The sequence below is a fragment of the Solanum tuberosum genome, unplaced genomic scaffold (assembly GCF_000226075.1).
Source record: "Solanum tuberosum cultivar DM 1-3 516 R44 unplaced genomic scaffold, SolTub_3.0 scf00641, whole genome shotgun sequence".
NCBI lineage: Eukaryota > Viridiplantae > Streptophyta > Magnoliopsida > Solanales > Solanaceae > Solanum > Solanum tuberosum.
Genome location: NW_006239625.1, coordinates 157,058 through 172,000, shown reverse-complemented (window position 1 = coordinate 172,000; position 14,943 = coordinate 157,058). Strand labels below are relative to the sequence as shown.

The following is a 14,943-nucleotide window of genomic DNA, read 5'->3' as shown; positions in this document are numbered from 1 at the left end:
ATATAGTAAAATTAAGAGAGAGTAGGATGTACATAGATTTTATTTATACCTTTGTGAGATAAGAGATTGTTACCGATAAATTCTCGGCTTAAAGAAAAATATCCAACACATGAGTATAGGTACATATTAATTGTTTTGAATCTGAAACTTGCATAAGAAAGTTATGAAAGATATCTCAATTCTTACAAATGTTGGTTCCTTCATCTTTAGAGGCACGATTTGAATTGTTAGCATTATTTCTGCCATAGGGGCAACCTCAATTGTGGGTTCCTCACTGAAATTAAATAGACTTTTTGTGTTTATTGAAATACTTTACCTAATTATATCATATTGTTCATAACATAACTGGGGCAATTTATTTTTTTTGGGTAGGCTATTGAAAAGGGTCGAGACCCAACACCAAGTGAGCTCCATTTGCACGTCCACACACATGATCACGATGGAAAATCTTTTGTTGATGAGCGAGCACGAATTGTTCATGTAAGTAGAATTTATAAAATTATCGACTTTTGACATTCATATTCTTTTTATTTGGAGAAACTTATAGTTAGTATTCTTTATTATAATTTTAATGTCTCTACTTATTGCAGGAAAGATATGAAGAAATATTACGTGAGAAAATTGAGTCTGAATCTGATATTGATCAACGTGACGCATATTATCAAGCTGCAGGTGGAGAAAAGAAGAGAAGAATATATGGTCTTGGAACTCAAGCAAAAAGTTACTATGGACCAAATCTTTGTATCTCTTCTCAATCTGATGCTTCATCATCAATACCACCATCTGTTTCTCAATCTGCACCGATGGAAAATATGGATGAGTTCGTGAAGAAATTGATTCCTACATTGACTGATCACATGATTCCTATATTACTTGAGCGCATACGAGGTGTAACTTCTTTACCATCACATCAATCAGCTGATACTCCTATTGGTGATGCATCATCAGCAACACCTATGGTGCCTAGTAAGGTTGTTTTAGATGATGACCATATTTCTTCTCCCTAGCATTAGTTTTTCTTATCTGATTTTTGTTAAAGGAAAACAAATTATGCAGTAACAATAACGAGTTCTAAACATTAGTAATTGCTAGATGTTTGATACTTGGTGTAGATGTTTTGGACTTAATATTAGATGAATATATGTTTTGGTGCACGGGTTATATATGAAGTAACATTTATGTTATATGAATATTTGTTATTATTAGGATGTTTAATAATTTACATTTTTCTATATATTATAAACAATAATAAATGAATAGAAAGAATTTATACCTACGACAAATTTAACGATGGAAATTGCGACGAATTTTTGGGAATAGTTAAAGAATTAAAATTGGTGACGGATTGCGACAAAATATTAATTGGTTGCCAAAAGTTTGCGACGGATTAGCGATAAATTATTTTCGTCGTAAAATTATAGGACGACGAATTCATTTATGTAATTTGCAACGAAATATATAAATCTAGCGACAAAACTTTCCGTCGCTACCATTTTACTACGGATATCATATGTCGCTAAATCGTCGCTAATCTTGCTACAGAATCAATTTTGCCGTTGCAAAGGGGTTAGCTACAAGCAAAATTATAACGGTCAACATTTCATCGCTAATCCATCGCAAATATAGTTTAGCGACGGATATATGTCTATTGGCGACGGATTTATCCGTCGCTAAACACTGTTTTTTTAGTAGTGTTTCAACTGGACATCAAAAATGCATTCCTACATGGAGAACTTGCTGAAGAGGTATATATGGAGCAACCACCAGGGTTTGTTGCTCAAGGGGAGTCTAGACTAGTTTGTAAACTTCGTCGATCCCTCTATGGTCTCAACCAGTCTCTCAGAGCATGTTTTGGTCATTTTCGAGATGTTGTCTAACAGTTTGGAATGACTCGAACAAAAGTTGATCACTCTGTATTCTATAGACATTCATCTCATGGCAAACATATCTTTTTAATTGTTTATGTTGATGATATTGTTATTAGATGAGATGATTATAAAGGTATTACTCAACTCAAACAACACCTCTCAAGTCACTTTCAGATTAAGGATTTGGGCAAGTTGAAATACTTTCTGGGCATTGAAGTGGCACAATTTGGCCATGGTATTGCTATTACTCAAAGGAAATATATCTTAGACATTTTGGAAGATGCTGGTGTGTTGGATTGCAAGCATGTGGACAGTATAATAGATCCAAATTCTAAGCTTATTCCAGGATAGGGGGAGCCTCTAAAAGATCCTAGCATATATCAGAGACTTGTTGGCAAACTCAACTATCTTACGATAACACTCCCAGACATCTCATTGGTTGTTAGTATAGTTAGCCAATTTTTGCAATCACCTTGTGATAGTCATTGGAATGCAATGATTCACATCCTGCGATATATCAAAAGCTCTCCAAGACAAGGTTTGAAGATAAGGGACACACCAACATTGTTGGATATTCTGATGCAGATTGGGCAGGATCTCCTTCTGAAAGGAGGTCCACTTCAGGTTATTGTGTTCTAATTAGAGGCAATCTAATATCTTGGAAAAGTAAAAAGTAAGCTGTCATAGCTAGATCAAGAGCAGAGGCAGAATATCGAGCTATGGAACTAGCTACATGTGAGCTTATATGGTTGAGACAACTTCTCCAAGAATTGAAGATGAGAGGAGTTGAACCAATGACATTGATTTGTGATAACCAAGTTGCGCTGCATATCGATTCTAAAGCAGTGTTCTATGAAAGAACGAAGCACATTGAGATAGATTGTCACTTCATTCGAGAGAAGATTGAGTCTGGATATATCACGACAAGTTTTGTCAACTCAAAAGATCAACTGACGGATATTTTCACAAAATCACTCCGAGGATCCAGAATTGACTATATTTGTGGAAAACTAGGAGCATATGACTTATACACTTTAGCTTGAGGGGAGTGTTAATTATGATATATTTGGATAGTGTAGATATGATAATATTTAAATATGGTATGATTAAATAATATAGATATGAGAATATTCCCTAATTTCTTTAATTAGGCAGCTAGGAGATTCTGTAATATTTTACTATCTTCTTTCCTTATTTACATTATCTGTAACAACTATTTAATCCCATCAACTTGAGGGAATGATCAATCAATTCAATTCCCAATCTTGTTCTTCTTGTTCTTCTTGTTCTTCATCTTCTTCTCCTCCTCTCCTTGTTCTTCTTCTCCTGTTTATTCTCATTCCTGCTTCTGCTCCCCCCTTCTGCTCATCCTTCTTCTGCTCCTCTTTCTTCTTCTCCTTCATCTTCTTCTTCTCTTCTCTTCTTCTTTTCTTCTTTTCTTCTTCTAATTTCTCAATTACTAATTCATGTGTTATTAATAATTGTGTCAAACGACCCCTTAATGTATAAAAATAAGGGAAACTTACAAAAATAGCAAACATTAGGCTTTAAATAGGACTATATAGCTATAGTTTGCTTAATTATGGATAATAACAAAATGTTAGGGGAGGGGGGAGGAGAGAGGCGAGGTGATCCGAGAGAGAGATGAGAGAATGTATTTTTTTGCTGATTTTCGAGAAAAAGAATACAAATACAAATTGATTTGTATCAAAATGAATACATATTAGGAGGACAGAGGCGAGCGAGATCGAGAGAGGGAGGAGAGAGGCGAGTGACATTGAGAGAGGGAGGAGAGAGGATTGTATTTTGTACTTATTTTGCATTGTATCATGTATTTATTTTGTATCAATTAATTTCAAAACATAACAAATTGTATTCTGTATTTATTTTGCATTGTATTATATATTTATTTTGTATCAATTGTATTCAAAATACAATTAATACAACTGTATTTGTCCTCTCTTTGATTGGATACAAATACATTTGACAGATTGTATTCATATGAATACAAATACAATTGATACAAAAATACAAAATATAATTTTTCAAATACAATTAAAATAAGATATTACAAAACTCTCTCCTATATCATGCTCAACCACCACACTAATGCTTTTTTTTTGCACCAAAATACTAAAGAAAAAGGAGCAAAAATGGTTTAGGTAGTTGTTGAACTGCTTTTTTGCTCCCTTCTTCACTAGATCTAAACTCTAACTAGGTGTTTATGACAAGTCAACTGCTTTCTTGATTTTCTTTTTCTTGATCTTTACTGTCGGGTGGTGTTGAAATGTTCGAAAAAGTTTCTGATTTTTTTAATTTAATGAAGCTACATGTATTTTGAGTGGGGGAGAGGTCAAGAGAGAGGAGAGGAAAAGAGAGAGGGGAGGGAAAAAGAGAGGGGGGAGAGGCAAGGGAGAGAAGGGGCGAGAGATCCTATTTATAGACATTGTTGCGGAAGCCGAATATATAGAGAGTGATGAAATCACAACTGTTATATCTAAAGGTAGCTAATAAATAGTAAATGAGATAATAATAAAAAGAACACTAGGAATTTACGAGGTTCGGGAAAATTTTATTTTCTTTTGCCTATTCATCGGACACAATCAACCAATATTTATTTCACTCCAAAGGAATACAAGTGAAATACTACAAGAGAGAAAGAAGATCAAATGCCTTTGAAGATGAGAAGGCAAGTGAGAGGTGTGTTACAAATGAATTAGAAGCTACCTATTTATAGAAGTGAATTCTTCCTATTGATGTCATCCATGACATCACAATGTGTCAAAATGTCAAGGTTTAACTTGTGAAACCAATTTATGGTTTACCTAAATTTCACTTACAAATTTTCTATCTTGACTTTCGTACCAATGAAGAATTATCTTCCTAGCTACCAAATCTTCACATTAATTCATCTTTGAATCTTGTCAAATTTAACAGATCTCTACCTTAGCAAGATTCTCCATTATCAACTTTCTCTCAACAACAATTTTTTTATTGTGTCTTCAACCTCAATGTTCAATGTTTAACAATGTCGATCAAGTTCAAACAATGTTGAAACTTGACCGCAGTCACCACTTTTGTCAGCATATCAGCAAGATTATTTGTAGTATGAATTTTCAGCACTATGGCTTCACCTTCTTCTGTGATGTCTCGTATGAAATGATATCGGACATCAATGTGCTTCGTCCTTGCATGATAAACTTGGTTCTTTGGTAATTGAATAACACTTTGATTATCACCTAATTGCCTCCTTCACAACCTCAGTAATTGTCATATACTCTACCTCAGTGGTAGACAAAGCAATTGTTGACTACAAAGTAGACTTCCAACTAACTGGTTCATTTGCAATGGTGCAAACATAACCAATAGTTGATCTTCATTTGTCCAAATCACCTACATAATCTGAGTCACAATATTCAACAAGATATTGACTATCTTTATGCTCGAAAACCAAGCCAACATCTACAGTATTATGAATATATCGTAGAAATCATTTTACAGCCTGCCAATGATCCTTTCCAGGATTATGCATGCACCTTCTTACAACTCCAACAACGTGTGAAATATCTGGCCTTGTGCAAACCATTGCATAGATCAAGCTACCAACAACATTGTCATATGGGACTCTTGACATATATTCACGTGTTGCTTCATTCTTTGTCGAAAGAGTATCAGTAAGCTTAAAATGAGGAGCAAGCGGAGTGCTAATCAACTTCGTTTTCTCATTCATGCCAAATTGATTTAGTACCCTCTTCAAATATTCGTTTTGAGATAATAAGAGCTTCTTTTAATGTCGATCTCTTTTTATCTCCACGTCAAGAATCCTCTCTGCCTCACCTAAATCCTTACTCTCAAACTCTTTTCTTAGTTGAATCTTTAGCTTCTCAATTTTTTATTGACTTTTAGAAGCTATCAACATATCATCAACATATAGGAGAAGATATATACAAAATTGTCTTCAAGCTTGCGCAAATACACACAATGATCGTATTTGCTTCTTATGTACCTTTGCTACAACATAAAATTTTCAAATCGTTTGTACCATTGTCTAGAAGATTGTTTCAATTCATACAAAGATTTTTTAAGTTTGGACACCATATTTTCTTTTCCATCAACTTTGAATCCTTCTGCCTGGGTCATGTAGATTTCCTCTTCCAAGTCTCCATGTGAAAAATGTAGATTTTACATCCAACTGAACTAGTTTCAAATTCAACTATGATACCAAAGCCAACAAAACTCTAATGGAAGAGTATTTCACAATTGGAGAAAATACTTAATTATAATCAATTCCCTCCTTTTGAGCATATTCTTTGGCCACCAATCTTGCTTTGTAGTGAACATCTTGGTGAGGAAATCCTTCTTTCTTTATAAATACCCATTTGCACCCAATTGCTTTCATGCCTTCCGAGAGATTGGCCAATTTCCATGTATGCTTCTGATGAAGGGAATACATTTCTTCATCCATGGCAATCCTCCACTTATCTTCTTCTGAACTTTGAACTGCATCTTTATAAGTGGTAGAAATGTGATAGGTTGCAATTGAGTCTGCACAAGCCACCATATCTATGAGTTGAGCAGGTTTTCTTATTGTTCTTTTTGGCTTGCTGGTTGCTATTGATTCAAGTTGTGGTTGAGGTTCTTGAGATGAAACCTCCCCTTCGACTGGCTCTTCTTCTAGAGGAAAATCTTTTGTTGTTTCCTCGTTTGATTCCTGTGGTGGAAAAATTATTTTTCCCTCAAACTCCACCTGCTTTGAAGCACCATCAGTTTATTTGACTTCTTCAACTGTTACCTTATTTGTTAAGGCAGATTCATCAAAGGTAACATCTCTGCTGAAAATAATTTTTCTTGTCTATGGACACCATAAAGGATATCCTTTGACTCTAGAAGTAATCCCCATAAATAAAGCTGTTTTTGCTCTTCAGTCCAATTTTGACTCTCTTACATGATAATATGCAATCGAGCCAAATACATATAAAGAATCATAATCTTCAGCAGACTTTCCATACCATTTTTCTAATGGTGTCTTCCTACCTATAGCAACAGATGGTATACGATTAAGGAGGTGGCATGCATATGTTATTGCCTCAGCCCAAAATTCTTTGCCCAAGCCGGACAACATACACCGAACCTTCTCTAACAAAGTCCGGTTCATGCGTTCTGCCACTCCATTCTGTTGTGGTGTATTTCTGACGGTGAAATATCTGACAATGTCATTTTCTTCACAAATTTTCTGGAAAACGATCATTTTTGTATTCTTCACCATTGTCTGTGCGAATACACTTGATCTTTCTGCCAGTTTGAGTCTCTATCATCGCCTTCCATTTGAGAAAAATTCCCAACACTTCATCTTTAGTTTTCATCGTATACACCCACAGTCTTCGGGAAAAGTCATCAACAAAGGTTACAAAATAGTGTTTTCTACCTAATGAAGGTGTTTTGGAAGCACCCCAAACACCTTAATGAACATAATTCAAAATACCTTTAGTATTATGGATGTTTACTTTCCCTTGACACAATGCTCACAAAACTCCAAGTTGCAAGTTTTTGCTCCTTTTAGCAATCCTTGATCTGACAAAGTTTTCATCGGTTTTCCTCCAGTATGTCCCAAGTGCATATGCCATAGCCTGGTCATTTCTGCCTCTGTGTCATCATTGGATGTTGTTTTCGCTGTCCCAATAAATGTACTACCTTGATAGTGGTACATGTTATTATTTCTTCGAATTGCTTTCATTACCACTAGTGCGCTGGAGCATATTCTCATTACCCCATTATCTGCAATGACTTTGAATCCCTTGGACTCTAGGGCTCCTACAGAAATGAGATTTTTTCTTTAAATTCGGTACATATCGAACATATGTTAATGTTCAGGTTAATTCACATGATTCCTTAATCAAATTAAACCAACATCATATGCGGTAAGATAATTATTATTTGCGGTGTGAATAACTCCACATTCTCCTTCTTGTAAATCAACAAATTTGTCCCAATTGGGACACATATGATAGCTACAAGATAAGTCTATCAACCATACATTAGATGATTTGGATAGATATGTTGTAACTAGTGAGTAATTTGAGTCATCACAATCAGCCACATTTGAATCCATGATAGTCTTCCCATTATTTGGTTTGGCCTTGCTTTTCAACTTTGGGTAGTCTTTCTTCCAATGCCCTTTCTCTCGGCAAAAGGCACATTCATCTTTGTTGAGTCTGGATCTTGACTTGGATCTCCTGTTCTTCATTCTCATATGATTTTGATAACGACCTCTCACAATCAAAGCTTCTGCTTCTCCGCCTTTTTATTTTTCTCTCTTTCTTTGTTCATAACTATATAAGGCAGAACAAACTTCTTTGAGAGATACTTCATCATTCCCATGCAGTAGGGTAGTTTCAAGGTGCTCGAACTCATTGGAAAGTGAACTTAACAACATTAAGGCCATATCTCCATCCGTAAAATTCATGTCCATATTCTGCAAATCTTTCACTACAGATCATTCATTGTGCTACTAGGAATATAAGTGAAGCGTAACAGTCTTCTTTTGAGAATTCGAAGTTTTTTTAATTCTTTGAATTGGAATGTCGTCGATAGAAATTCAGTATTTTTCAACGAAATCAATGTATGCCCGATGTTCTTGCTCTTCTTCAGTCTTCTTAGGATGAAGCTTTCACTGGAATTTCCTACTCTAAGTTCAGTGACGTGGCACAATCTAATTATTAATTAATAGAACCAAGAACAGGTTTAAGGCCATCTCTTCCAACATTTTCTTACTTCTATCCCTTTGAATAGCAAAGTTGCCCATGTCTTGTAAGCCAAGAGTTCTATCATTCCTCTCTGTCAACTCGAACTCTAAGGCAAGGAACTTTCAATTCCATTTTCTTTTCATAGGCTCTTTTATTGAGACCAAATCGTTTCTTCTTTCAAAATTCCTTACCCATATATCACAATTAGTACCCTCAAAGCCATTGCCTTTCAAGTAGAGAGTCTTTTCAAGTCAGTCTTGTCCCGCCTCCTCTGGATTATTCGTAACTTCATATTTACAATATAGGCGTGGTGGCAAAGCGGGAAAAGAAAGAGGGAATGGGAGCAGTATCTTATTCTCTTCGCGAGAACTTCCAGATCGTAGAAGCATTCAGAACGGGCTCCGCGTCACTTTCCTTCCTTCCACTCTACATTCTAGCTTTTTTTACGGACCAAAAGAAGAACAAAGAGCAACACAGTTGATAATCTACCAATCTTCTTCTCCTACATTGTCTGGTTTCTTTTCTTCTATAGCAATATCTAGCCCTTGTTGAAAAAGGACATCAAGTACCTCTCTTTGCCACATTCCGAAATGTCCTGACCCGTCAAAAATTTCAACTGCAAATTTCGCATTTGACACAATTCTTGTCATAATCGAAGATGTCAATGATGACGTATTATTGACATTCGATGTGACTCATCATTTTTATTGTCTCCCATATTTACTACAAATACTATTTACAAGCTAACAATGCAAAAACTAAAGTAAATCTTTTCTGTTGTGGAAGCTCAGACTGTGCAGCAACCACAGAGTATACTCATATAATATCTTGGCTCTGATATCAATTGTTGCGAAAGCTGAATATATAGAGAGTGATGAAATCACAACTGTTATATCTAAAGGTAGCTAATAAATAGTAAATGAGCTAACAATTAAAAAAAACACCAGGAATTTACGAGGTTCGGTAAAATTTTGTTTTCTTTTGCCTACTCCTCGGACACAATCAACCAATATTTATTTCACTCCAAAGGAGTACAAGTGAAATACTACAAGAGAGAAAGAAGATCAAATGCCTTTGAAGATGAGAAGGCAAGTGATAGGTATGCTACAAATGAAGTAGGAGCTACCTATTTATAGGAGTGAATTCTTCCTATTGATGTCATCCATGACTTCACAATGTGTCAAAATGTCAAGGTTTAACTTGTGAAACCATTTTATGGTTTACCTAAATTTCACCTACAAAGTTGCTATCTTGACTTTTGTACCAATGAAGAATTATCTTCTAACTACCAAATCTTCACATTAATTCATCTTTGAGTCTTTTCAAATTTAACAGACACTACATGTGAGAATTATAGGAGAAAAATATTATTAAATTGTGTGTCTAAATTCTTACATTGAGACCCTATTTATAGACACTACATTAGACTCTTTTTCCAACTAGGATTCCTATTCCTATTCTTATAACTATATATTAGAGTTTTGGTACTATGACTTTTAGTTCTTAGGGGTTTATTTCCGCACAATTATTTTGATTATTGAGTTGAGTTTATGAGGACTCCATTCTTTAGTTGTCTAAATTGTTATTACTACTTTATTTGATAAGCTTGTTTTTATAATAGCGTGTTGGGTTTAGTTTGGCTTAGTTTTTATTTTTCCACCATGTGATTTAGTTTGGGTGTCACTCACGACAATCTAGATTGTGACAATATTAGAATTAAGACACAACAACTAAACATAAGAGAATATAGCTTATATTTCATTTTTTTTATGAAGACTTTAATAAATTATTATTCATAATAGAATAAACTTTAATTTCTCAAAAGTAAAGAATATATATCCAAAAAATTAAATATATGGACTCTGTTCGAAACTTAGGATCATGTTGATTAAACTAAACTAATTAAGTTCACTATTAGCATTTGGATTTATAAATTTGAATTTTTGTTAGTACGTCCCCGCAATTTAAGGCATCTTGAAATCCATTAAAAACATGCAAGCTGAATAATTCACAATAAGTTAATCAAAAACTAGAAAATCACCAAAGAATTAGAATTACAATTATTATAAAAAATAAATAAAGCGTTTGTGTTCACTTCAGAACAGGATTCATTCAACTCGTTTCATTTTAGTATATGGGTTATGACCTTAACAAAACACTCCATTTTGTCATCATGAATTCAGTAAATCAAAAAGCAAAATCAAAGAAAATTAGAATTCTAACATATCTGAATATTGTTATTGACCATTAGAGTGTTTAGAACTACTTATTAGTTAAGAGATACTCATTAATCAATTGAAAAAAAGCTATTTATTTGCTTAAATATAATTATACTATACTTTACTTACTAGCTTAGTTAGATTGTAGTTTGTTGCAGCCACATAATTCAGTTTATATTATAACTTTTGAATGCATGAAGAGATACTTGAATTGAGAATGTTGAAATATTTGAAATGCAAATCACGTTTAAATGATGTTGCTGCCTGCAACTCAAAGTTCTTAATTTGCCACATTCACTAAGTTCAGTTTATATATCACTTTTGAATGCATGAAGAGATACTTGAAATGAGTGTTTTATTGAAGAGTTTGAAAATAAATAAAGTAGTTTGGAAAATACAATTTAAAGTCTCAATTATGAATTATGTACTTCTTTAACTCTTTGACAAAAATATTAAAATTGACATAGAATCGTCAATTAATTTTAAAAAAAAAAATTAAGAAACCTTAATCAAATTTTAAAAGACTTGAACAAAAAAAATTCTTTCAAGAACTCATATCTTTAAGAAAAATGATGATTTAAGATTTGTTTCAATTCATTTTTCGATATAGTTTTCACTATTGAGTTCCAAAACCTTTGGATAACATGATTTCATACAAAATTTCAAATTTAACCCTAGCCCCCGGGAATGACTTTTTGGGTCAATTTGGACCCGATTTTCAAAATCACCGATATGGATGTTTTTGTTCTCGAATCTCTATTGTGATTCCAGATTTGTTTAGTTTGTGTTGATTCAAAGGCTCATCGGAGAGGAAAAACTCAAGTGTCAAGTGGATTGTTCGCTATTTTGAGGAAAGTGGACCTCTTTGACCATTTTTTAAGTGTATTGAATCTTATATGCTCCTTGTGTGACTAGGAGTAATGGAAATTGGTGAACGGCTTCGAAATCCTTGTCTATTGTTAATTGTCGAGTGAATTCTAGTAATGATATCATTGTGTAAAAAGGATTTTGTTGATGTGCTAATGTATGTTGTGTCACGATTGATTAAATTGTTATATCGATTCACTATTGATGTTGTAACATGATTGGTTTGAACAATTATATTCATTCACTATTGATGATGTATCATGGTTGTTTAATTGTGGATTGTGTATTGAGATGTCATTTATCATTTTTTCATTGTTCATGTGAACGTGCCTATTTGCATTGGTTCTGAGATACTATGATGAGAATTAGATCTTTAATATGCCAATGGGAAAAGGTTCCAGCATGTGATGATTATGTCGATGAAAAATGGTTTCTGCGAGTGATATTTATGCCGATAGAAAATGATTTTCGACGGATGCATGAACATATACATCCATCATGGGTCCCGACTTGATACTCAGCGGTAAATGCTTTAAAGTATGGACAGATATATGCTCCATGTGTCCTGTGATGCTTGTGCAACGGGTGTGTGCCAACAGGGCAGACATGCACCACGATATTTGACTTCCATTGCATCGCATTTGCATTTAATTAGCATTCATGGCATTTATGAGCGGATTGTGATGTTCATGAGTATTTGGATATAATGTGTGATATGATGCTATGGAGATTCTAATATGTGAATTACATTTGATATATGTAGTGTATTGTTCTCTCATTTGTGAAACTGTTAGGATGGGCTGGTCTGATTTCTATGCAGGTTGTAGTATGTGGAGGTTCGGATGGTGTGGTGGAGTATTTGTGTTCAGTATTGCTTTACTTAGGGTTAGTTAGGGATGCTTGTTGAGTACCGTTGTTGTTGGTACTTACTCCTTTGCTTTCTATACTTATGTAGGTTACAAGCCCAGATCGTTTTGACCATCTTCTTCTTATCTTCGTCTAAGGCTTGATTTTGGAGCTCGTGAGGTAGTTGTTTGTCATCTCGAAAGACATCACTTGCTCTTTCATTATGTCTTGTTTTGTTCTAGATACAAAGACGTTCAAACTTGTATTTCCTTTGAATCTATTGTAATACTTAGAGGCTTGAACAAGTGACACCAATCGTTGGGGGCATTTTGAGTTCTATTATGTTTTCCGCAGATTTATGTTATGATTAGTTCCTTATTCTATTTTACTTCTGCATTTACCTTGTCGCTTTTGGGTTTAGGTTGACCTGTCTTAGTGGGATAAGACAAGTGTCATCATGCCCGATTTTTGGATCATGACAGAATCACCTGAACTTTGTAGTGAAAAGCTACAACTTTACTATTGCGTCTAAAGGGGAAGGTACAAAAAAATATTACATGACATACAGTCATCAAATGATAGACTCAAGTACAAATAATCATTAAGGCGATTTCCAATCTCTTTGTATATAGGATGAGATTGATCAATCTACATCTATAAGAATAATACCTTACAACTCTTAATACTCTGTGAGACACTCTAGTATTTTCTTTAGGAAAACAGTAACTTTTATATCTCCACAATGATCTTTCCTGTGGCATGTCCATCAAGGCTCTTAGCCCAAGCATCTTGAGCCTTGCTCAAAGGATGTTTAGAGTCAAACATAGTCTTTAACTTCCCTTCCTTCACCAACTTAACAAGCAATTTCAATTCCTTATCTTCTTTAGGAATCAAAATCAACGGCAACAACTGCTTTTTGGAGAATGTCAGTTTCTTCCATACATAGGTGCACATTGAAATAGGCCCAGGAGTAAGATCAATGACCTTACCTGTGTCACTCAAATTAATCTCAAATGTTGACCAGGCAATGTCTCTAGTACAGTGAACCACTACATCATACTTTTTTCCTGATGGACTCTTAAGAGTTGCTCCTTGTGGCGTTTTATAGTCAAGAACCTCATCTGCTCCTAAGCTCTTTACGAATTCAATGTTACGAGCTCCACATGTCCCGGTAACATGAGTATTACCCAACTTTGCCAATTGAACAGCATAATGTCCAACACCACCCGAGGCAGCAGTGACAAGAATATTCATACGCGGTCCACTTCCGTCTAGCTTGATTCCAGCAATATCAACAAGGGCTTTGTGTGCTGTAAGAGCAGCAATTGGAAGGCCTGCACCTTCAGCAGCTGATACTTCCTCTGGCCTTTGAACAGTCAAGCTCTCCTTTGCAACTGCATACTCTGCCAATCCACCTCCAATCTGTTATCAAGCACTCAATTATTATTACAACTATAATATTAAGAGTTTCTATTTTGTGCATCGACAATGCAATGAATTCTTACGCTATCAAATTAAATTGACCTACAACAACATGCAATATCCGGTTAAATTGCATTGCCAGTTTAACAATTTTCTACCGTTAACTCATCATATTAAACCAAAAAAAAATAAAAATGGAAAGAATTGGACTTACAATGGTATTAAGAAGAGCCACAACTTTGTCACCAGCCTTAAATTTCACAACATTTGATCCAACCTCTACAACCTCTCCAGCTACATCAATACCTACTCCTCACAAATTAAAGATACAATTTCAAAAGTGAATAATTTTAATAAGAAGACAATAAACGAAATTAAAGAATTAACTTACATGGTATAACGGGAAATTTGCGAGGAACAAAAGGACGAGCCACGCCTTTCTGAAATCTCACGTCTAGTGGATTTAAACTTGTTGCCTCCAACTTTATCAAGACCTCATCATTGTTCGGAGTAGGCACTGGAACTTCAACATGCTGCAACAAGCAATAATAAAGACGATGTAAAACATATTATATATTTATTGAATCGCGTTACTTATAAGATAAAATTTCATTCAAAATGAATGGTTAGGAGAGTAAGTACCTTCAATCCATCAGCTCCTCCTCCATAAGAGTCGTACTGCACGGCGCGCATTAGCTTCCCTGACATACCTCCGGCTATATATTATTTTCGCTAATTAATTTTGTTTACGTACTCTGATCCTCCTATCTATTGATTCAGCAGGTGCATTTAAACTTAGATTGGGGACGAATTTTATGCGTTTGCATAGTTGAAAAGTGGTGCAAAGTCGGCCTTTGCTACTACTTGTCTAGGTGAATTTTCATCTTTGTGTAGTCGTGGCTTAACAATTATCACTTGTTAGTTGTTAGTAAACCAATCAAATGCATTGAAATATTCTCCTTGTTGCCTTGTTTGAAT

At 34.7% G+C, this 14,943-nt stretch overlaps 1 protein-coding gene across 1 annotated transcript; it reads right to left on the bottom strand.

Moving 5' to 3' along the window:
* Positions 1 to 13,041: 13,041 nt before the first annotated feature.
* Positions 13,042 to 14,943, bottom strand: LOC102582629 (putative quinone-oxidoreductase homolog, chloroplastic). The gene is made up of 4 exons (XM_006366939.2): positions 14,608 to 14,943; positions 14,357 to 14,498; positions 14,180 to 14,271; positions 13,042 to 13,965 (listed from the first exon to the last, which is right to left on the bottom strand). The coding sequence occupies exons 1-4, from the start codon at positions 14,671 to 14,673 to the stop codon at positions 13,273 to 13,275; spliced, it is 993 nt and encodes a 330-aa protein (XP_006367001.1). The 5' UTR covers positions 14,674 to 14,943; the 3' UTR covers positions 13,042 to 13,272.

Bases quoted from the DNA above. Each gene is read 5' to 3' on its own strand.
- LOC102582629 (XM_006366939.2), bottom strand. From the start codon at position 14,673: ATGTCAGGGAAGCTAATGCGCGCCGTGCAGTACGACTCTTATGGAGGA. The intron at 14,499-14,607 runs GTACTTACTCTC...TGCTTGTTGCAG, and splicing joins GAGGAGCTGATGGATTGAAG to CATGTTGAAGTTCCAGTGCC. The intron at 14,272-14,356 runs GTAAGTTAATTC...TGTGAGGAGTAG, and splicing joins CAAATTTCCCGTTATACCAT to GTATTGATGTAGCTGGAGAG.